Source organism: Perca fluviatilis, chromosome 4, assembly GCF_010015445.1.
Source record: "Perca fluviatilis chromosome 4, GENO_Pfluv_1.0, whole genome shotgun sequence".
NCBI classification, from domain to species: domain Eukaryota; kingdom Metazoa; phylum Chordata; class Actinopteri; order Perciformes; family Percidae; genus Perca; species Perca fluviatilis.
In genome coordinates this window covers 23217144-23240504 of record NC_053115.1, presented here as the reverse complement: position 1 = coordinate 23240504, position 23361 = coordinate 23217144, and the positions used below count along the sequence as shown (strand labels likewise).

The 23361-nt window shown below is 41.0% G+C and overlaps 2 protein-coding genes and 1 long non-coding RNA gene across 5 annotated transcripts in view; 1 reads left to right on the top strand and 2 right to left on the bottom strand.

Moving 5' to 3' along the window:
- Positions 1 to 6178, bottom strand: part of ipo9 (importin 9) — a 19892-nt gene extending 13714 nt beyond the window's left edge. Inside the window, exons 1-11 of the mRNA XM_039797347.1 lie at positions 5879 to 6178; positions 3560 to 3621; positions 3235 to 3321; positions 2877 to 3078; positions 2336 to 2424; positions 1986 to 2072; positions 1555 to 1674; positions 1236 to 1336; positions 775 to 833; positions 493 to 644; positions 284 to 382 (exon numbers count right to left, since the gene is read on the bottom strand). Of these exons, the coding sequence (XP_039653281.1) occupies positions 284 to 382; positions 493 to 644; positions 775 to 833; positions 1236 to 1336; positions 1555 to 1674; positions 1986 to 2072; positions 2336 to 2424; positions 2877 to 3078; positions 3235 to 3321; positions 3560 to 3621; positions 5879 to 6038 (1218 nt within the window). The 5' untranslated portion in view covers positions 6039 to 6178. The remainder of the gene's footprint in view (positions 1 to 283; positions 383 to 492; positions 645 to 774; positions 834 to 1235; positions 1337 to 1554; positions 1675 to 1985; positions 2073 to 2335; positions 2425 to 2876; positions 3079 to 3234; positions 3322 to 3559; positions 3622 to 5878) is intronic.
- A 1368-nt stretch (positions 6179 to 7546) lies between these two features.
- Positions 7547 to 8333, bottom strand: LOC120557222. The gene is made up of 2 exons (XR_005638943.1): positions 8033 to 8333; positions 7547 to 7817 (listed from the first exon to the last, which is right to left on the bottom strand). It is a non-coding gene; the product is annotated as an uncharacterized LOC120557222 (long non-coding RNA).
- A 1432-nt stretch (positions 8334 to 9765) lies between these two features.
- LOC120557221 (protein NLRC3-like) lies at positions 9766 to 23123 on the top strand. Of its 3 annotated transcripts, none has more exons than XM_039797346.1 (14): positions 9766 to 9955; positions 10353 to 12162; positions 13003 to 13176; positions 13370 to 13543; positions 14830 to 15003; positions 16039 to 16212; positions 17139 to 17194; positions 17387 to 17442; positions 17614 to 17660; positions 19051 to 19268; positions 20377 to 20642; positions 20968 to 21084; positions 21226 to 21367; positions 21597 to 23123. In XM_039797346.1, exons 2-14 carry the CDS (start codon positions 10550 to 10552, stop codon positions 21698 to 21700), a joined length of 3315 nt encoding a protein of 1104 aa, XP_039653280.1. In that variant the 5' UTR covers positions 9766 to 9955; positions 10353 to 10549; the 3' UTR covers positions 21701 to 23123. The 3 variants fall into 3 exon arrangements, with proteins under 3 accessions (XP_039653280.1, XP_039653279.1, XP_039653278.1); XM_039797345.1 differs by having other exon boundaries at positions 9766 to 9967; XM_039797344.1 differs by having other exon boundaries at positions 9766 to 9967; positions 10350 to 12162.
- Positions 23124 to 23361: the final 238 nt, after the last annotated feature.

The window sequence follows — 23361 nt, the reverse complement described above, 5'->3', positions numbered from 1 at the left end:
CAAGAAGGCGTATTTCTCCAGGACTATGTGTAGAAACAGTAAGCATTTTTAGACCAGACTGTAAATAAATAGTGATTGACAGATAGAGACCAAACGCACCCTCAGATACTTTTTATTCTAAAAAGGTAGGTTAAGGAAACTCACTCAGCTATACATTTATACAAAAATCAAGAAAGCACAAGATGTACCAAAGCGGTTAGTTTAATTTGGGCTTTAAAATGTTGCATTTTGTCCATCACATTTTTCACACAGATTTGTTCTGAACTATAGGTTTTTATCTCACCAGCAGCAGGTCCTGAGCAGAGATCCTGACAGAGTAAGAGAAGGTGTCATCATCCTCATCCTCTACAAACTGCTGGGGGTTCGCCGTCCACACTTTAATCTAAAGAAACAAGAGGGCAAACACCAGAGAATGAATATTAAATATTTACACTAATACTTCCATCTATGCAAACAGCCATTTCCCCCTCATGTGTTAATGTCATTCCTCACCTGGTCCTCAGTGATCTGCATGTACAAGATGACGTAATAGATGAGTTCGGGCAGGGCTTTCTTCACTGTGCTCTTGAACTTGTTGTTCTCCAGCAGCGTGTGGACAAACTCAAAGATGCTGAACACCAGATTCTCAAAACCCAAAACCTCACCTGCAAAAATGAGCCAATCATATCAGAAGATTAAAAAAGGTGCTTAAAAAAAGTGAGAAATTCATAATATGGAAATGCTGAAAACTTTCAAAGACATGTTACATGTTAGCAGTGAAAGCATTCTGCTCACCATCCGAGTCTACAGGGTCATCCACTTCCTCCGTGTAGTTGACTTCTGTTCTCACGTAAGTGAACATGTGGTTAAGGAATCCACTTGCTCTTATTGCTTTAAAGGTAATGTTTGAAATTCGGTTCAATCAGTGTGATTCAATCGGAAAATATCAGATGACAGCATTTACAGTCTAAAATGCGACATTTTTTCAGACTTTTTCTCAAAATGAAAGTCCATGCAAGAGAATGAGCAGCTAATGAGGTGGATTTGTGGTTTAGAAGGATGTTCTGCAATCAAAAGGCCACAAACTCCAATCTCACAAATGCCCAAAAAGGAACTGAAACCTGTAGTTATCAATCATATATTTTTTTCACCCCAAATGGAAGCGGTCTAAATGATTATATTACAACACAGCCAGCAGTGGTTATCCCAGCAAGAAATGATTAGCTAATACGCAGTTTTGGTATTGTAAAGGATATAAAGCTGCACTTTCAGTCAGTGTATTCCAAACAATGGGTAATATCTGCTGCATAGAGGACACCATGGGTTTGGGGAAGTTCTTCACCAACGCTGTTACTGCCTGTGAGAGAAGGAAAGAAAGACAGATTTAAAACCTCACTTTTTAAAATAATTACAAACCACTTCTCTTGTTTCTTGGGTAAATAAATACAATGCGACAAACACTGTAATTTGTGACTCCCAACTGCAAATTGGATTACTAATTAAACTAAAAATATATATTTTTGGCCCACGCTTGGCAACTAACTTAATGAGTCTTTGGTCTGTAGACTCTCTCACCTTGAGGACTTCCATCTTAAGACCGCTATCAGACGAGGGTCCGTCAGGCATCTGCAGAGCCAGCACAAACGCTTCTGTGAACTGCTGCACCACAGGGAAGATCAACGCTTTGGCTGCACCCTAGACACAACACACACAGTACAGTGACATTAAAGACACGGTATTGACAAGCTACTCATGTATGTCATTTCCTTTCTGTAGAAAATACAAAATATAAATGTGACACAACATGAGGACAATTTCACAACACTGTTTTAAATAAATCTCCAAACAGTCTCTTAAAGTATATTATCAACTGCAACTCAATACGTTCTTTTTCCATGGCAAAAGACTCTCACTGAAGTCTTTATATAATTAATTCAAACTACATTTATTATGGAATTATGCATATAATATCTAGGTTAAAATCATAACATGTCTTGTTGTCTCACCTTCTCAAGCTCTTCAATAGCACAGATGAGGTTGGCACAGGTGGTGAATATCTCCACTGCTCTAGATCGGGTACGAATACTGTACACCTGTGCCAGTCAAGGAACATTAAAAAGGAAGCTGAAACTAATCCGACAAACACACTGCAGAACAATTAAAGATATTATCAGTAACACAAAATAGGACCATTCCCACTAGTGGTTGACAAAATGCGTGCATCCAGAAAAAAAAAGCAAATAATTCCTGTAGAAACTTCAACTGTTTTACTGTGTTTTTTCAGTAAAACACTGTATTATGCCAATATATACAGTAACCCTCTTGTTGACCAATAGTGATAGAGTTGTAGCAATACCTCGGCCATGGTGAAGATCTTGTACATTTCAGGTAAGATGACCGGAGCCACCAGCGGCATCTGTGTATCAGTCACCTCCCGAGTAAACTCTGGACATAACAGACAACAGGTTGTTACATTAACAAAAAGACATTTAAAAACACATGTTCCTAGAGTTATTATTTTTCCAGGGGGAGGATTTCTGCCTCAAGTGTTTACTTCTTTTGAAATCAGAAATGAAAGATGCTAAAAGTGAACCGAGACAAGATAGGACAGGTTGGCAAAAGCTATTTGATGGCAGACAAAATGACAGTTGTGGTGTTTGGATGGATACAACTTGCATATTTCGTAACTTAAAAAAAAAAAGTTTATGTGCTTATAGCACTGATAATAGTGCTATAAGCATTATTAATGTTAAATATTAACACTACCTCTGCCCTTGGAAAAAGTATTTTCTTTTTCCCTGAATGCTCTACTATGAGCACTGCATTCTAAAAACAAAAGAAACAACTAAAAAACATGTACAGCTTTAGTGTTTTTATGTGTATATACATAAACATACCTGTTAGGACCCTCATTGCCCCGTGCACAGCATTGACGTCTCCGCTGACCAGCATCTCCATCAGCAGAGTGAACAGCTGTGGCCAGGCCTCGGGCCAGTCCCAGTGGGCGATGGCCGACACGGCGTACGCAACGCTGGAGCGGACTTTGCTGATCGCCTCCCGCAGACCGCTTGGCAGCAGCTCCCTGATGGCGGCTTTTGCCTGGAAGGGGATGACAGGGGTTTGACAAAATGCCTTCTGAGGTCAAATAAAAATAGTGTTTCGAAAAAAGAAGAAAAAAAAAGAAAAGAAAAAAAAAAAAAACACTTCTGGCAGAAGCCGACAAAAGAAGTGTTTTTAAGGTGAAGTGTGGTTTACCTGATCTGTAGTTTCCGGAGGCCTGAATTTCTCTGACTGGGAACACCAGTGAGTTTCCACATACTGCTTCAGGATGACTGATGCTAACTGCAAAGACAAATGAGACAGATATTATTATTATTATTATTATTATTATATTTTAGATAATTGTTAAGATTCACATTAGTGATACAGGTTGTACATGTATACAAAGATATGGATAAAATTGTAAATAAAAAAAACACACATGCAGATCATAATCAATAACTGGGACCTTTATTTGACATGCATATGTGGGGGCTGGACATCCTTTGCTCCCTTGCAAATGTCTACTTTTTATACTCACCTGACGGATTGCAAGCGCTCCCTGAGGATCAACTGTGAGTTCTGCCAGATGGACACCAAACTCTACAACATGAACATATCGAAAAAGACTAAATTAATTAATAATAAATTTAAAAACAGACTCAAGGCTATAATCACTGCCAAAGATGCCTCGACTCAATACTAATTTGAATACATTTTGTGTTTATACAATGTTCTTTTGTAGTGGTAGATGTTCATTGCTTAAGTTTTTTTTTTTTCAATCATTTGTTTTCACTTTGACATTAAACGGTATATTCCTGGTCTCTTAGCTGGAATTAAATATGAAATATGTCTAGGTATGTTGTTGTAAGCCTGTTAACTACAATAAATGACAACATTGATATTAACTGGTCCCAAGGCTAACAACACTGCAACAACCCATGAGCTATATAAAAAAGGTAACAGAGCACAATGGTTTGAACCTGGGCTGACAGGCATGCACAGTGTGAGCGATAAATACAGTTCAGGATCAGCATCAACCTCAGCTCTGATCCAGCACGCTCTCACTGGGTTTTACTAAGAGTGACATCAGGCGCCAGAAGACAATGTTAGTGCTGACAATCCTACAGAGCGTCTGCCTTAGAGAGGGGCCAGCGGAAAGGGTCGGCCTCGCTGCGACACTGTAGTACAGCCGACAGACAGTGTGCACCATGAGCCTTTCACCAGTGACGCGAGGATCACAGGACAGACAATGTAAAGTCTAGTGAGTATAAGCGACAGCTGCTAGGTACTGTATCCATCTGCCCCAATTGAGATCTTTATCAAAATAAAAATACAACAACCAATTACCAGTTCATGTACAAGGTGCTTTTAAATTCTAGTGAAAACTGTATTGAGACCTTTAACAACCATTTTATTGGCAATTACAACTGAAATAACACTATAACACTATAACAACAATTGTGTTGCTACTAAATAATAGAATAGGAAAAGTGTTTGTGCAACTGTTTATTGCCTGCCAGAGGATACTTAACTAGTTTAATTTCTTAAAGTGTGATAAGTGAAATCACCTCTTCTAGGATCAAGATCTTTTCAGGGCTTTCTGACACCTTCGGTCCTAACACTTTTACATTGATTTTAAATAATTATAAACCTGAGACACAGGTGCCCCCATGCTGGTATAATTTTACATTTAAATGTTCATACATCAATCATTTAAAAGATGGATGAATACAGGTGGAAACATTGATTTTAACTCAATCCATACACAACTTGAACAAGAAAGCTCATTTTGGGCAGTTACTGCAGTAATGCACATGTCAGATCAGGCACTTTTATGTTTATGTAGGAATATCTTATATTCAGTAGTATGGACTTGATGTATGTACGCATGGACTCTGGGACATTGGTCTTCTTTATCTCTCCCTCTCTTTAATGTGCATCCTAATGGTGCTGATGATGCAGGGGGAGGGGGGGGATCCGCGGGAGAAACCCCTGGGAGACATCTTCGCGGGAAAATCTGTCATCGTCGGGCATTCGTGGGTTGCCATAGCAATTGTGGAATTAATGAATAAGATGCAGTTTGGGAGTAACATTACTTCTGGGAAATCTGGAAGTCGGTTGTTACATGAATGCTGTCGCCCTTAAAAAGATGTATAAACGGTTGAATAAATAATAAAATGACAGCAACAGCTCAGGTGGCTAACGGATCTGTTGCTGTCATTCCCCCGTTTCCAGGTGACGTTATCAGATTTCAATGCGCTAGAGACCAGTTACTGTGTGTTATAATTAACGTTATATTACAACATGACAATATTTTAACTAGTTTCCGACAAATTAAGTTAACGGGCAAGAGAAGGTAACTTCACTGAATGTTTTTACTAGAGCAGAAGAATAAACCAGTGTCCACCCTGTTGCTGTGCTGTTGAGGCCGGGATCCTCACAGTCCCCCATGTGCTTAATGTAACTAACTTACGAGCTAACGTTAACGATTAGCACTTTTGGCACGGTTAGCTGTGACTTGTCCGATCGCATCAGTCTGAGCACGGAAAGGCAACCACCTAGAAGCTCAGGAAAGGATAGCACGTTTTTTTTCACGAGCTTTCAAGCTAACTTGGTCATCATCAGCAACTTCTGAAAATATGGCCTCCCGGGGGCCAAGACAGTTCCCGGCTAACGTTTCGACTGTTAGCTACTTCTCAGCCTAGCAAAATACAACCAAAGTTAGCACTGGTAAAAGCAGCAAACAGCTGTCCGCATGGTGCTTGAAAGGGCCCACGCCGTTAATCAGTGACAACACCGGATAGCTAGCCCCTGTTAACTCCCTCAAACTAGCGTTCAGAAACTGGCTACCACTCACCCTCTGTCACTTCCAGCACTTTGATCTGCTCCTCCGCGGCGGCGCGCACTTCTTGAACCGGGGACAGAATGGCCGTCAGCGTTTCTATCAGAGCCTCTTTTAGTCCCTGCTGTACCGGGCCAGCGGCCGAACCGGACCGAGCACTACCCGCCGCACTCATGCCTGCTGTGTTTTTACCCGGAGCCCGCTACAGAGTCAGTCCACCACCACAGCCACCCGGGGAGGAGCAGAGAGCCAGAGCCTGAGGTGAAGCGCGCCAATGCATGGAAACGTGGAGGCGGGGTTTTGCGGGAGGAAGCACAAACGTTGTCTTCTTCTTCTTTGGAGTTTTATGGCAGCCGGTATCCGTAATGTTGCATTGCTGCCCCCTTCTGGAACTAGTCTTTTACTATGACACCTACTTCTAGTGAGTTTTATTAAAGGTCCCATGACATGGTGCTCTTTAGATGCTTTTATATAGACCGTAGTGGTCCCCTAATACTGTATCTGAAGTCTCTTTTATATAGACCTCAGTGGTCCCCATTGTATCTGAAGTCTCTTTTATATAGACCTCAGTGGTCCCCTAATACTGTATCTGAAGTCTCTTTTATATAGACCTCAGTGGTCCCCACTGTATCTGAAGTCTCTTTTATATAGACCTCAGTGGTCCCCATTGTATCTGAAGTCTCTTTTATATAGACCTTAGTGGTCCCCTAATACTGTATCTGAAGTCTCTTTTATATAGGCCTTAGTGGTCCCCTAATACTGTATCTGAAGTCTCTTTTATATAGACCTCAGTGGTCCCCTAATACTGTATCTGAAGTCTCTTTTATATAGACCTAAGTGGTCCCCTAATACTGTATCTGAAGTCTCTTTTATATAGACCTCAGTGGTCCCCTAATACTGTATCTGAAGTCTCTTTTATATAGGCCTTAGTGGTCCCCTAATACTGTATCTGAAGTCTCTTTCCTGAAATTTAGCCGTGGTGCAGAATTTCAGCCACTAGAGCCAGTCCCACAATGAGCTTTCCTTAGTACGTGCCATTTCTGTGTCTGTAGCGATTGAGGAGGAGAGGGGGAGGTGGAGGGTGGGGGTGTGGCCTTGACCAACTGCCACTTTGCTCGTTTGAAAGCCATGATGTCTCTCTTTCTAATGGGCAGGCCAAATTCTCTGGGCGGGCAAAGCAGAGAAAGGGGAGGCAATCTTGCTCCTTATGACCACCCAAATTGATCCCATTCATGGCATTGACCAAGAAAATGTTGTCGTTAACTCTAACCCTAAACTCTCCCTCTGAGGCTAGTACTCGTTGCCTTCATGGGTTGGGTTGGTTAGGTCACAGATTCTCCATAACGAAGTCTGGTTAGATTTAGGCAAGTGGAGCGCTGGGGTTAGGGTAATGTCAGGGAGTCAGGGGCAGCCAATCAACTGCAGAATAGAGCGGGATATGCCTTTACCATCCTGGGAAAAAATACTTGCGTTCGGCCAGTTTATAATCAAAGATTCTTTATTATTAATTACTGGTTCTAAATAGTCTCTGTTTATAAAAAAGAAAGACGTTTTAGATCCGAGTTCATAGATAATCTTTGTTATAACACATCCAGTGGCGGTTCTAGACAAATTTTACTGGGGGGGGGGGGCAAGGAGGGGCCAGTGTTTAACCAGAGGGGCACATTAAAAAATAGCAACAAATCATATTTAAAGATTATAAACTTTATTTTACTTTAAAATCATATAAACATTTATTTTGTACAAGCGTGAGTGCAGGTGCAAGAGAGGTAGGGCAATAAAAAATGTCTACATGCATAGCAATATGTAGAGTCCATCATGACAGAATACTCAAGCCATGGATGAAGATTATAGCAGTTTGGCCTGAAGCTCTGTTTTCTGTCCCCGATCAAAATGGTTGGGAATATATTCAAGTTGGGCTGTACTGGTACATCATTCTTGGACTTGCTGATATCTGTAGAAAGATGTACAGTAAACATAAGGCACAACTACAACATTTATTTACTCATTTCAAAATGTAGGCCAATTATTTACTTAAAACATTAGAGCCATATTGACACAAACAATGATTTACAGCAGAAAGCACCATTTTAAGGACACACAGTAGGCCTACAATGAAAATGTAATTGCACTGCTTTGAAAATAGTAAGAACCTTCTTCATCACAAACCTCATGGTGCAGTACTTGATCCACATGAATCCACTCTGGCTGTTCCTCTCTCTCTGTCCCTGTAGTTTTCTTCCTCCTTACCCTCTTCTTCATCCTCCTCACCCTCTGGAATTTCCCTCTCTGTGTCAGAGCCCTCACTTTCATCACATGCCCTCTCTCCAACCTCCACCGACTCCTCTGGCTCTCCCTCTTCTTCCTGCTCCTCAACATCTTAATTTGTTTCTCTCACTGCTGTTTTTCTCACGTTTGTTGCACATCCATGCGTTCGGCCCGTTCGGCCCGCGACATTACGAATCCCACTATGGACACGCCAAGACCCGCCCTACGAAGCAATGGCCAATAAATGCTATTGAAGGGCGGGTCTTGGCGTGGCCATAGGGTTATTCGTAATATCGTACGTTTTTGTCTGTTTTTGTTTTTAAACTCTGGCTCCCTCTTGTGGAGCTGGGGGGAAATGTTGCTTTCAACTACTGTCTGAAAAATAAAACATTTCAGTGCTATCAATGCACTGGTGTTTCCATTTTAACATCAAGTGTTCAGTAGTGGTTGGATTTAGTATTCACTTGCCTATAAAATCCAAATATGTATGGCCATTATTTTCTTCCATACTTGCATAATGTTTTTAAAAGGCTGAAAAAAAAAGAATCCTTTGAGTTTTCCTTTTTCACCACTGCAGCACTCAGAGAGCAAACATGTCCCTGCAAGATCGTCTGTTTCAGAGTTTCAGAGCTGCAAGACAACGCAATTTTTGAACCTACTTGTATGAACAGTATGGTTAAATGTTCATTTTACCTATATTTATTCAGCTTTGTTTTCCTTGTTTTTAGCTGTGTCTGTTTTCTGTCGTCCTCTAAAGTATTTTTGAAACTGTTTTAACTTCCTCTCAGTATTCCCACACCTGGCCAATAGAGCTGATTGTGATCCGAAGGGAGGAGGAGCAAACTAGTGAAAATATGAAGTCAGACTGCCAGACTCCATTTTACACTCGACAGAGAGCACTGGGAGGAAAACAGACTGGCTGAGGCAAGGTGAGTGTTACTAGCAAATAAAGATTTCTCTAATTATTGATTAAGCTGCTGTTTATATTCCGATTCATTGTTTAGTCTGTTGTACTGTATGTCAAAAAAATACCTAAACAAAATAAAAAATCGGCGGCCTAGAGTCCAAGGCGACGTCTTCTTCTTCCTTTTTTCATTTCCTGGTTGATGAGACATCACAGCATGCTTGTGGCACGCCTAAGTGGAGAGTTGGAGTTAACAGGCAGCGTTTGCTTTAGCAAAAGCTCTTCGAACTTCCAGATTAGGCACTGTTGAAATATCAGCTGAACATAATGTACTGTCAAATCACAGTTTTAACCTCTTCAGTCTAACCACTGGGTAGACTGCAGAGGGCCCAAAGAAAACTGACTAACGCAATATTTAGTGCACCATTGCGGATCAATAATGGTCGAGGGTCTCTTAGCTTTTCTGGACTGGAAAACATATCCAAGGTCCATCAGTATTATCCCCTGTCATGCAACACTGTATAGGTACATGGACGTTTGAATCATTTCATTAGTTATAGTGTTTATCTTTGTTCAATTAGTTATTATTGAAGGAAAGAAGAGGATCAATATAACAGCTGATTCCAAACTGTGGTGTATATGTAGGGAAAGCGCTGCAGGCAACTTTTGGGCTGTGGGTTGGTCACCTCTAATATGTTATTATAAAGAATGTTTGTTTTTCCATAGAGAGAAGAAGAGGACTCATGGTTCTGTGGAGGAGCTGCTGTCCTGCTGTGCTCGGTGTCAGGATGTCCTGAAGGATCCAGTCTCTACCAGCTGTCGACACTGGTTCGGCAGACAGTGCATCACATACTGGGACCAGTCTGCGTCATCAGCAGACTCCACCTGTCCCCAGTGTGGAAGAAGATCCCAAACAAACGGTGCTGTACAAAGTAAGACTGTACTTCTGTCTGCTGATGGCATTATGCCTGAAAACCGGATTCTCCTTGTGTTTTTCAGCACAGTCAATAAAGGGGAATTTCTGTATTTTATTCTGTATCCCTATTTTCCTATGCATTTGTGTCTTACGTTCTCGCTCAATACTGGACCAATTTCAAAGGTTTTTGTTCCCATCAGTCACTTAGACACAAATGCATGGGGAAATAGGGTCCGGGTTGAAAAAACAACGACCTAATTTTCCCTTTTTAAGATTTTTATAAACCTCATGAAATAAAACATAAAAAGAGGCTTTTGTTGTTTTGTTTGTAATTTTGGTCATAAAAATAATCCCCAGATTCTCTAAATGTTCTTCTTTGGTGAAACATTTTGTTTTAGCAGATGCCGGTCTGCAGGAGGTTTTAGACGAACATGAGATCAGTCTGAAGAGGAGCTGCAAATGTGTGACTGAAGGAACTGATAAAACAAGAAGTGAAACTCTCCTCAACAGAATCTACACTACGCTCTACATCACCGAGGGACATAGTGACGAGGTTAATACCCAGCATGATGTAAGGCAGCTGGAGACCGCTTCCAGGATGAAGACCATCCAAGACACTCCAATCATGTTCCGCGACGTATTTAATTCCGAACGTGACGTACCGCCAAGCATCAGAGTCGTCCTGACGAACGGCATCTCTGGCGTTGGAAAGTCCTTCGCAGTGCAGAAGTTCACTCTGGATTGGGCAGAGGGCTTGGAGAACCAAAATGTCAGTCTGATGATTCCGCTTCCATTCAGGGAGCTGAACTTGATCAAAGATGAGGAGTACAGTCTTCTCACGCTGATCCAGCTTTTCCATCCCACATTACAACAGATTGAACCAGACAAGCTTAGCGCCTGTCAAGTTATGTTCATCTTTGACGGCCTGGATGAAAGCAAAATCTTACTGGATTTCCAGAACAATGAGGTTGTTTCTGATGTCACACAAATGTCATCAATGAATGTGCTGTTGACTAACATCATCCAGGGGAATCTGCTTCCCACGGCTCTCATATGGATAACTTCCAGACCTGAAACAGCAGGTCAGATCCCTCCTGCATGTATTGACAGGGTAACGGAAGTACGAGGCTTCGTTGAGGCCAAGAAGGACGAGTACTTCAGGAGGAAAGTCACTGATGAAGAGATGGCCAGTAGAGTCATCTCACACGTCAAGGCATCCAGGAAACTCAACATCATGTGTCTGATCCCAGTCTTCTGCTGGATCACTGCTACAGTTCTGGAAGAGTTGTTTACCAAAGACCACAAAGAAGTGCTGCCCACGACCATGACTGACATGTACTCTCACTTTGTGCTCGTTCAGACAAAGCGGAAGAATGATGAAGAACCGGAGACAAACCCACATGAGCTGACGGAGGCGGACTGGGAAGTTATTTTGAAGCTGGGGAGGCTGGCGTTTGAACAGCTGGAGAAAAGAAACCCCATGTTCTACCAAGAAGAAGTGGAACGGTGTGGTCTTGATTTGGCAGAGTCCTCTCTGTACTCAAGAGTTTGTACAACGTTTCTCAAAAAAGAGCGTGTGGTTTTCAACAAAACCGTCTACTGCTTCGTTCATATGAGCGTTCAGGAGTTTCTGGCCGCAATCTACATCTTCTACTGTTATACCAACAGGAACACGGAGGTACTGAAGGACTTCCTGGGAAAAGACTGGGACAATGACAACAGTGATGGCAATGATCATGATTACCCATCCCTGAATGACTTCCTGATAAGAGCAATGAAGAAATGCCTCGAAGTTGAAAATGGCCACATGGACATGTTTGCCCGCTTTCTCCACGGCCTCTGTCTGGAGTCCAACCGGAGATCCTTAGGAAGCCTGCTGGGTCAGACAGAAAGCAGTCCAGAAACCATCCAGAAAGCCATCAACAACCTAAAGGAGATGAAAAGTGATGAGATGCCTCCTAACAAAAACATCAACATCTTCCAATGTCTGATGGAGATGAACGACCACTCGTTACATCAAGAGATCCTGGAGTTCCTGAAGTCAAAGAGCAGATCACAGAAGAAACTCTCTGAGATCCACTGCTCAGCTCTGGTCTACATGCTGCAGCTGTCGGAGGAGGTTCTGGATGAGTTGGACCTGCACCAGTACACCACAACGCTTTGGGGACGAGAGAGACTGATTCCAGCTGTGACGAACTGCAGAAAGGCTGTGTAAGTCCATATATAATTAATTTTTAAATTGGTGTAGATTAGTAGTTAACTTCTTCCACTAAAAACTTAAAAATTCTTTATTATACTTTAAATTGTCTTCCTCTTGTTTTTTTGCAAAATATGTCAGTTGTATTTTGTCATAGAGCTGTTTCAAATGCAACATTTTACAGTTATCAGTAAATGCAGTAAATTTGTCATTAGCATCTTGTCATTACATGAGTACGTTCAGCACAGTTTATTTTAATAATCACAGACCTACAAATAGTCCTTGATTATTATTTTTTTACCACTATGCTTAAGAGCAGGACTCCCTCGATGAAGAATATCTCAATGGGACCTTTCTGGCTAAACTAAGGACACATAGAAATATAGAGTTTAAAAAAAAAAAGATGCTGATACACTAACATCTTTCTGATGATATTATGTTGAAATAAATAATAAAAAACTTTTATTGGAGCAGGTAGCTGATGAAGAGAGATCCTCTTTCCAACTGTAACTGTTCACTGAGCTCTAAACATGGTTTTCTAATCAACATGACCTCATGTTAACTTTGGAGACGGACATGGGATCAGATCACACTGACCGACTGTGGACATTACTACTCTCTCCCTTCATCTTTTAAGATTCAAGCAAAATAAAAAATTACAAGTCTGCAGGTATGAAAAAGAATACATTATTGTTTCATTTGAAACCAATAAAAGCTCAGCTGAACCATTGACATGGAGAGCCAATGTTAACCAAAACCGGATATGTCGAACTGTTTTGTTATCCAGTGCATGAATTAAATATAAAGTCTCCTCTTTTATAGTTACATATTTTGTAATTTATGTGTCATTACAGACTTTCTGGCTGTGGAATCACAGATACTAATTGTGAAGTTGTGGCCTCTGCTCTGAAGTCCAACCCCTCCCATCTGAGGGAGCTGGACCTGACTGACAATATCCTGAAGCAATCAGGAGTAACGCTTCTGTGTGCTGGTCTGGAGAGTCCAAACTGTAAACTGGAGACACTAAGGTCAGTTTCAAATCCTTGACTTAGTTATCTACACCATTGCTGACATTATGGTGGTCCACAATAACAGAATGACAAAGTTACTAGTTAGGAAAAAGCATATTGATTAGGGCATAGTAACATTGAGCTACACACTACACTGAAGAGATCTGATCGGACAATAAATGCATTTCTATCTACATCATTCTTTATCCAGAATGATGGGCTGCAGTTTGTCAGAGATCAGCTGTGCTTCTCTGGCCCTAGCTCTGAAGACCAACCCCTCCAGTTTGAGAGAGCTGGAGCTGAGTAACAACAAGCTGCAGGATTCTGGAGTGAAGCTGCTGTGTGGTTTTCTGGAGAGTATACACTGTAGACTGGAGACACTAAGGTCAGTTTCAAATCCTTGACTTAGTTTCACATACTTGGTTCATACATTTTCTGGGTTTGCCTGAGCACAAAGAAATATAACAAATGTTTGACAGCTTTTTAGTGTTCATATACTTACATTGTGGTCTCATCAGTCAGTGAACATGATATCAGTACTGATGAGGCTGACAGTAATAAATGTTGTTTGAGAGCTGATGATAGCAGATAAAACAGGCTGCAAACAGTTTGAGCTTGGATTTCTGGAGAGTATACACTGTAGACTGGAGACTCTGAGGTCAGACATAATTTTTTACTTCGGGGCTGAGATTATATTTTGTGAAAGTTGTGGTGACACTACACTATATCGACAATGTTTCACTTCGGGATTACTCCGGTGCCGCTGGAAATTCCGCCGGATGTCCCTCATTCCGTCACCTTCCCCTTCCTTTTGTGTTGGCATTTCAAACTCCGGTGGATTTATGAGGACTATGGGTAACTGCTCCTCAGATCTCTGCAGGGTAAATTAGGAGTGGGGGGGGAAAAAAATCAATGCAACATAGTATCCTATTTTCCATGGCAATACTGTATCGATACACGGACGCCAAGTATGGATCTTTTAATATATAAATTGCACATGAGAATTTAACCTTTTGGTACTAGAATAATAAGATCAATTGCTTTTTCAGTCTACTAGATGGAAAATTGAAGTGAGATGAACAAACCAGAGAGATTTCTTTTTTTAGACAAAACGGATGTCGACAAAGTTTTGCTTTGGGGATCTAATTTGAAGTTGGGGGAAAAAAAGGTAATGCATTGCAATATATCGCAATATGTTTAAAAACGCAGTAATATCGTATTGTGACATAAGTGTCGTGATAATATCGTATCGTGATTCCCACCCATAGGGTAAATCGAGACATTTAGCTAGACTATAATTGTGTGTTCGTGCTGCAGCGTCCAGGCTCTGTACAAACAATGAGGTACTACCGAGCTCTGGAAGCCCAAAGACTGCTAGGATAATTTGTTCCTCCATTTCTGATTAAACAACATCAGGACATCAGAAGAATCTAAACACTGATAGGATTTTTCGGCACAGTGTTCAATTAATATTACTGAGACCTCTTTTCTCTTTTTTGTATTTTACAGTTTTTAACCTGCATCCTGTTGGGTTCAGGTGTTTGGATTTTCCCTTTTTTAAACTTTTACCTTTTTGAAACCTCCTTCTGCTTTGAACAGATAATCAAACATTGTAAGATTTTAAAGCAGGAAAATTGTTTTCTAAAGTAACATCATTTATTCTTTATTCAGATTGAGGAGGTGCAATTTGTCAAAGATTAGCTGTGGTTCTCTGGCCTCGGCTCTGAAGTCCAATGCCTCCCATCTGAGAGAGCTGGACCTGGAGAACAACAAGCTGGAGGACGCGGGAGTGAAGCTGCTGTGTGATTTTCTGAAGAATCAACAATGTAGACTGGACACTCTGAGGTCAGTTCACTGACTCTCTTAGTATTGAGATCTTTTAATAAACATTTGAACACAATGTAAGGACATTCATAACTTACATCCATACATTTTCTTTTGTATATATTTCTATTTTTCTTGTACAAAATTTAGTCTGTATTTGCAAAAGACTTGCTTATCTTAAAGAAACTGTAGAAAATGTCCACTTTGGTAGTAAATTAATGTTTCTAATTTTTGGTAAAGGGTCACATCTGCATACAGACGATAATCTGAACGGTTTGTTTTAATGTGATGAAGTTAACTTTCTGAAGTAGAAATATTTCTTTGGTTTCCATCCATTTCAATGTGTTTTCTTAAATAATAAAATAGAAGTCTGATGTTAGCCTCGTGAGACCGTCCTGATCTCGCGAGCTCCAGTTTTCTACTCTCAGATCAGTCTTGCATCTTGAGGTAGAGAATATTTGGAGCCGTTCGCCAAATGACCGACCAATCAGCATTGGTTTTGAGGCGGGTTTAGGTGTGATGCAACGAGAAGTTTCTGTTAGTCTAAACAACATGGCAGCTTCCACGGATGAGATGAGCGTAGCTATTGTGCAAGTTTTATCAGAATTAGAAAGTATTCCTTCATTGAAAGAAGAGCAAAAAAAACGGCACTGGAGGCTTTTCTTGGAGGAAAAAGATTGTTTTGCTCTTCTCCCGACTGGTTTCCGCAAGAGTTTGAGCTGATTGGTTGATTTGGCCAGTCTATCACCAACAAAGGTGGTGATAGACTGATGGTTTATCCAATCAGCTAACCAGTATTTTCGCCCCTTCCCAAAAGTTCTCCAACGGAAAGTTCCCAGATGGATATGCTGAGCAAATGCGAAGCAATCCATCTGGCGGAGTCAGATTAGTCTGATGTAATGATGATCCAAAATGACAGTCACTCTACTCATTTTATGGACAAGTTAATTGATAAATTAACTAAGGACATTGTAACGTCAAGCTACACATTTAAAACCTGAAAACATTGAATAATAAATCCATTTCATTGATTTTTATTTATTTTTTTCGATTCAGATTGTGGCACTGCAGTTTGTCAGAGATCAGCTGTGCTTCTTTGGCCTCAGCTCTGAGGTCCAACCCCTCCAGTCTGAGAGAGCTGGAGCTGAGTCTCAACAGGCTGCAGGATTCTGGGTTGAAGCTGCTGTCTGCTCTTGTGGAGAGTCCACGCTGTAGACTGGAAACTCTGAGGTCAGTGATGGGGGCCAACTCAGTCCATGCTGGTTCAGCAGTATTTTAATAAACACATGGAGATTAAGGCCGGCTGCACACTGTGTGGTGTTTCTGTTGCGTGTCGGCTGCGCGGCGTTTTATTTTTATTTATTTTTTTTTTTAATCTTGGCACATCAGAAACGTGTCTGACGCGGCGCTGCTGTTTCCCATTGATAAAATGAAATACCATGTTAAACATAAATATATACTGATTGATTACAGCAACATCAGCAGTAGGCTATTGATGGCAAAATAATGCTACAGAATATTTGTGGTGCAATAGGCTATTTGATACGTTATTCTTAGTCTAGACTCAAAATATCGCCCTGAGACATGTGTGTCACGCAGACAGTGTGCAAGCTCTAACCTGTTAACATGGGAGCCAAAAAAAAAAACGGACACGCCACGCAGCCGACACACTCACGCCACGCAGCCAGTGTGCAGCAGGCCTAATGTGTTTCTAACAGGAGGGTATCCCTCCAGTTCTACCTTCAGCACAAGAAATCAGTGATTTTAGCCGTTGAGTCCAGTTTCTCCTTTTCTTTCATCTTACGTTTCGTTTCTTTCATTCTTCCACAAACCATAAAATGCAAACTGACAATGCAAAGCCAAGCAACATTTTACAGTCGGTTACCACTTTTGAACCGACAAGTGGGATTTTACAGGAGAGTGAAAAAGTTTGTTTTCCTAATGATGTTTTTGGATCTAGACGGACTAGTTATTTCCTCTAATCAGGCTCAGAACATTGGCTGCAGTCAGTTGTAGTTTTTGCAGAGAAGATGTGATGCGATACAAAGCATTAGATCAGTTGGCTCATGTCAGGACTCTGAAGCTGGCTTACTCAAAGAACAAACCATTATTTTAAACTTGAGCTATAACCTTTGGGATTGTGTTCATCTCTACAGGATCAATGGCAAGATAATTAGACAGATGGCAAGTTCAGCTGAGAAACACAAAAAAAGTGAGTATTGAGAAAATTTCCCCATTCATCAAACTATTTTACTTTAAAATGAGTACGTCCTCATTGTATAACTAAAATATTTGTCAATTACATTTTTGTTTGAGCTGAAAATATTTAAGAATTTTGCCTGCTAATGTTTCTGACCCTGATTCATGTGTTCATTGTTCTTTCTCCTTCACTTCTCTCCATCAGATGACTCAGGTGTCAAACTGGATGTGAAAACAATACTGCCCGAGGATTACAGAAAGGTGAGAGAGGAGCAGTTGTACAATGAAGTATATTAAGATTTCACCACTGAACAAAATGTAAGGAATTTGTACCAAGTGAGCAGAGGGCGAGTAGTTGTGGTTTGTTTTCATTTAATTTTTAACTTGACTTCTATAAAAATAACTCACTTTGTTCCTTTTTGTTAATTCCAGGCTCCATTATCCTTCTCACCTGAACACACAACTGAATGTTCATACAGGTAATCCTATAATATGACAAAACACTATTCCAACGTCTTTCATGGTCCGTCAAGTTGTGTCAAGGGTCTGTTGTCTGCGGCGAGCTAGTCAAAGCTGAACACTATAGGTTGAATAATCATAACACACCCAGCGGTCACAGCAGTATGGACCTCATTTATAAAACCGTGTAAAGTCCATATAAAATAATCTGATTCATTAAACTGCACACACCATGCACACTAATTTCTCTTTTATTTCCCTTCAACTCCTTGAAGAGCCTAATTCTGCCCGCATCAGTTAACCATCAGTGGTCACTGAACATTGATACATATTGTTCTTCTTCAAACAAAACAAATAGTGAGAGGCTGATGGCTGCAGCAGCTGTTAATGCAGGGAGTTCAACAAACTGAACAAAAGGGTCAGACATGGAGGTGGATGCTTTAAAGGCTTTGCAGCTAGCTCAACACCAGATAATGAACTGGTGGCGGCATGCAGACACCATGGCTGCATTTATATAGCCTTATATATTTTGCCTCTCATTCATTCACACACTAATGGCAGCGAGCTACCACGCAAGGTGCTGGCCACACCATCAGGAGAAACTTGGGTTTCCGGTACTGGTCCAGGTGACTTAAACGCAAAACACAAAGAGGCGACGTTGCAGCTATGATGACCTGAGGGTGGCTGATGAGGAAATGAGATGCAGGTGAGAAGGAGGGCGCCGAGGGCATCTGGTGGATGGATGGAATATGGCAACAAAGGGGTCCGGGGATTTGGGTCCTTCTCGTTTCCCTTTTTTATATTTCATCCCCGGCTCCTCCATTTGCCTCCCTTCCTCACATCTTAGTCCGTCCCACCGAGGAAGCACGGGAGAGACGGGGGAAATCATGGGAGGAGAGAGGAAATGAGGAAAATGTTTTTAGAGAGGGACGATGGTCCGTTCATGCCACCTGGGAATATCAGGGACCGCCCCCGTGATTACGTTGTTTTTCTGACTGCCAGCGTTCATGTGCTTCTTTACTGTCTATGGTCAGGATGCGTGTTCTTCTGTTATATTGGCGTTTGGCATAACAACTTGTTGCATGACTGCCACCAACTGTTGGGCCATTTGAACCATCGTCGGCCATGTTTCTGTACGTCAGTTGTCAACAACGCGTCACTAACTGGGAAACTCTGTTAGCAAAATCCAGCCCCAGTTTCCCACCTCTGATTCCCACATGAAAGTGACGTGAATGATGACGTTTTCACTGGAAATTTTTTTTACCGATGCCCATGAACACATGGTGAGACGTCCTTTCCTCTGAAGCGTCACGTGAATTTGTCAACTGTATGGGCGGAGTTAGCAACAGCTATCAACTGCACGGCTTCAATATATGCTTGTTATTAATTTGTCCCTTCGGTGTCCTACAGGTTCAGGTGTCCTGGTCCAGGTGTGTTCCAGTGTAGTTTGACTGGACTGGTGTTTGTTATGGCTCAGGAGGCGGAGCTGCTGTACAGGACTGTCCAATGGGATCAGAGCCTCCTCCAACCAGCTGGCAAGAAGGCTGCAGGACCGCTGTTCAACATCAAGTGTTCAGAGGATGCTGCTGTCCTTCAGCTCCACCTCCCACACTGTGAAACAAAGGATGGTAAAGACATGGCTGTATACAGTGTCAAAACATAAATTAGTTTAAGATAATATTAATGTGTAGCATTGAAAAACATACATAGATGTCATATTGATGTTCTTCTTTCCTTCAATAATAACTCTTTGAACAGAGATAAATGCATAATTCAGACACAACCTATATTATTTACATTTGAAATAGTTTTTGAAAGAAATTATTCAAACTTCCATATAGTTGATGTCCCCACAGTGTTGCAGGATGGGAAAATACTGTTGGACCTTGGGTTTTGAATTTGGTTTTCAGTCCAGAAAGGCTAATCATTATTGAAACGCAGCTGTGCTCTAAATATCAAGTGGAGTCGGTTTTTCTTTGGGCCCTCTGCAGTCTACTCAGAGGTTAGATTGAAGAGGTTTAAACTGATTTTTCAGTCCACAGTATGACACGGCTGATGTCCCAATAGTGCGAACCCAAGACTAACCTTCTATTTTTATTGTAGTTTGAAGAAGAGCTTAATTCCAGCTTGTCATAGGCTTCATTATTGTGCACTTTGTGCACACCGAAACAGGAACCTGTTTCTATTTAAGTCTGCACACATTTTGATGGTAAGCTTCCAGTTTCTTTAACCAATGGCTTGCAGTTTTCATTTAACTGTTGCTCAGAACTATCTTTGTCTTTTTGCCCTTTCAGTTGCCAGTCTGGTTGAACCATTGATGTACAATGGTACCAAGCGATGTGCGCTTGGTTCTCCATGTACAAAACAAACCCTTCACTCAATAACATCCATTTTGTAAAGAGGACTTTCTCCAACCTAAAAGCACCAAAGACCATTCAGACATAGAGTAGTGCTCTCAGACATCTGACTGTAATCAAGCTCTCGTGGCAGGAGAATACAAACGGTATTGTATATAAAATTATAATGGAGCTTATCACTAAATGCACACATCCAGACACACCACATGTGGGACAGAAACATAATAAATTCAAAAATAATAGGTAAAGGATGGAGGCAAACTGGTACATCATTGGGAGGCTCCAGAGTTGATGATGATAAGTGGTAAGAAATGATTTAGGTAGAGATGCTACTGTTTTAGCAGTAATGTAAAGGTTCAACAGCTCTTTGCTTTTACAGCGCTGCTCGTTGACGGCCTGTTGTCTGTCGTCCACATCACCGATGACGGAATGAGCATCTTGAAGCCGCTGGAGATTACAGTAACACATGCTGTCGTAAAGATCCCTCACCTCGCTGCCTTTGGCCTGGTCTGGGATTTCGTTAAAAGGTTTCTGAACATGACCCTGCCAATAGAGGGCCAAGTTCTGCTGTTCCTCCGACCCCTGTACGCAGGGCATCAAGTACTCGAAGTGTTGCTGCTGCCCAACAACGTCCTTCTAGATGAGGTAAAGCTATCTGGCAGTTTCCACAGAGAGGATTCACACTTTGCTTCTCGTGTTGTGGTAAAAATCTAAATCAATCTGAACTGTAAATCTTTAGTTTGTAGGCTTTTTTTTTTTATTCTGTCTGCCAGTGTCATTCGTGATACTTCCTATTTTATGCTTTAATTAATTAACTTTAAAGTATGTCCTCATTATGTTTTTAATTGACTGTAATTCTCAATCTGCAAAGCACATTGGTCAACATTCGTTGTTTTTAAATGCTCTATAAATAAAATTGTCTTGACTATCTGAGCATATACTAAACTAATAAAAAATGTCCTTAATAAAGGTTGAAAAGAAACGACGAGGTGCGGAGTACGTCACAGCAGTTTCCAAATGTTACCTCGGCTTCGGTCAAAGTTACAGTGTCCACTGTGAACCGGACAGCTTCACGATACAGCCTGATGTGAGTCAAGTCACTTTTAATTCTTATAAACATAATCATCAATAATACAATTTTGGCTGCATGTAAATTCACAATCAGGGAATTACCAGATGAACATTTTTACAACTGGCTTGAAAATGACTCATTGCTACTGGTTTCCAGTCTGCACCCTTTCACTCAAAGTATGGACCAAATTTGCATCCGACGTTTGAAGTTTTCCTGACTACAAACACGGAGAAAGTGACTTTAATGGTTCAGGACCAGGAGAGGAAAGTAATCTGGAAACGTCAAGTGTTACTGAAAGGTAAAGACGTCACACTCCTGCAGCAGCACTCCACCTGATGTCAGAGTTCAGCCATATACCAGAAGAGAATAGATACAGTATGTAGCTCTTCTGCACATTCAGGGACTTAGAGAGCAGATATGTTGCTGTAGCAGATAAAAACACGACATTTAATTTCAGGTTATTTTACAATTTTGTAATTTTCTAAGAGATCTCTGTGTAAAAGTATTTTCCCTTGGTTATCTTCAAGGTCCAAGAGGGGAAATTCCACCGAGAAAGGTCCCAGCAGGGGACGGCGTCCCAGGTGACAAGAAGCTGCACACCAGTCCAATACAGTTTCTTGACAGTGTCTGAACCTGTTCTGGACCAGCTTCTGGATAAACTTCTTGAGCTTCACGTGATGAATGATGCTGAAATGCAGTCAGCCAGAACAAAAGCCAAAGCAGAAAAGGCCGTAGAAGTGATCGACACAGTGCAAAGAAAGGGAGCTGAAGCCTGCTCCGTTCTGATCGCTGCTCTCCGTGAGGTGGATCCAGGCCTTTCCACAACACTGAACTTAAGCTGAAGCAAAAGCTTTGGCAAGAAACTGCGGAGTGTGATGTTGATGATGAATCTCTATAAACTGCTGTCTGTTTGGCTGGGAAAACTTCGTTTTTAATGTCATTTAATTTTTTTTCATCCACAACCACCCCCAGAAATGATCTTGTGACACCCTTGGGGTTTGGGATCCCCAGGTTGAGATCCACTGGTTTAGACTACTGTAACTCACCCATCTCATGCGTAATCAAACACAACCTTTCTAGACTTCAGTTAATTCAAAATGCTGGTGCCAGACTCCTTACTAACTCTAACAAAAGACTACATACTCTTCCAATTTTAGCTTTATGGCTACATTTTGCGTTTTCAAATCGATTTAAAGAATTGAATTATCCCTTTTTTTTAAAGGTATATGTAATGGGTTGAAGAATCTGAAGCTCTCCATTCACTACACTAATCCTACAATGCTGCACCTTCCCGTGTGTGTGTGTCTTGCGAGACAATCAGAAAATAACGTTTTATTCCTTTGATTCACTGCTTTGTACAACACTGCTGCGCTCTCTCTCTGGCTGTTGAGCCAGGGAGGAGGAGCCAACTTTGAACCATGTGTGTTTGCAAACTCGATACTCACTACATATTATGCCTTTTAAGCCCCGGATGGGACTAAACCCTGAGTATATCAGTAATTGTTCAATTCCATATGAGCCTAGTGTTTCCTGAGATCCTCCGATGCCTCCCGTTTTAGATTCCAAGATCTAGATAGAAAACTAATTATCAATTCAATTTTTTTTGATGTCTTATATACTTTTAAGTTTAACCCTTTTTATTTTATTTTATTAGGAGTTTTGTTTTGGATTTTGTCTTTATTTGAAGCACTTTGTAACTGTTCTGAAAAGTTGTATATAAATAGATTTTTTTATTATTATTATTATTATTAACAGAACGGTTTAAGAGGGACCGAGGATTTGATATTTAATGCGAGGATGAATCAAGACGTCTACACTCCACTGGACATTGCCTGTCAGTCTTTACCCTACTACATTTTCAATAGACATTTTTCTAATTAAAATCTCTGCAAAAATATTTTGTATTTCAGTTTTCCTACTTCGCACTCGGAGAGCAAACAATGGGTCAAGAGCAAATGTATTCCGACTGTTTCAGAGTTAACTCAGTTCTGTAAGAACAGTCTGCAATATGAGAGCAAATGTACATCCACAAATAAAGATTTGCCCTCAATGTTTCTGAATTTTATTTTTTTTTTTCCAATGTATCTGCACCAGCTTTCAGATCACCTTTTTACAAGGTTATTTATGACATTCATCCCATATGGAAGAACTTGCCTAACCTTTACAGAGCCCTAACCTTACTTCCATTCAACACTTTAGGATTAATAAGGAAGCAGGCTGTGCGCCAGGCCTTATCGCCCAGCATCAGTGGCCGACCTCAATGGGAGCAAATTCCTGCAGCCAGGCTCCAAA

Coding starts and splice junctions, on each gene's coding strand:
- LOC120557221 (XM_039797346.1), top strand. CDS start 10,550: ATGAAGACCATCCAAGACACTCCAATCATGTTCCGCGACGTATTTAAT. Junction 12,163..13,002: donor ACGAACTGCAGAAAGGCTGT/GTAAGTCCATAT, acceptor GTGTCATTACAG/ACTTTCTGGCTGTGGAATCA. Junction 20,643..20,967: donor ACAACGTCCTTCTAGATGAG/GTAAAGCTATCT, acceptor TCCTTAATAAAG/GTTGAAAAGAAACGACGAGG.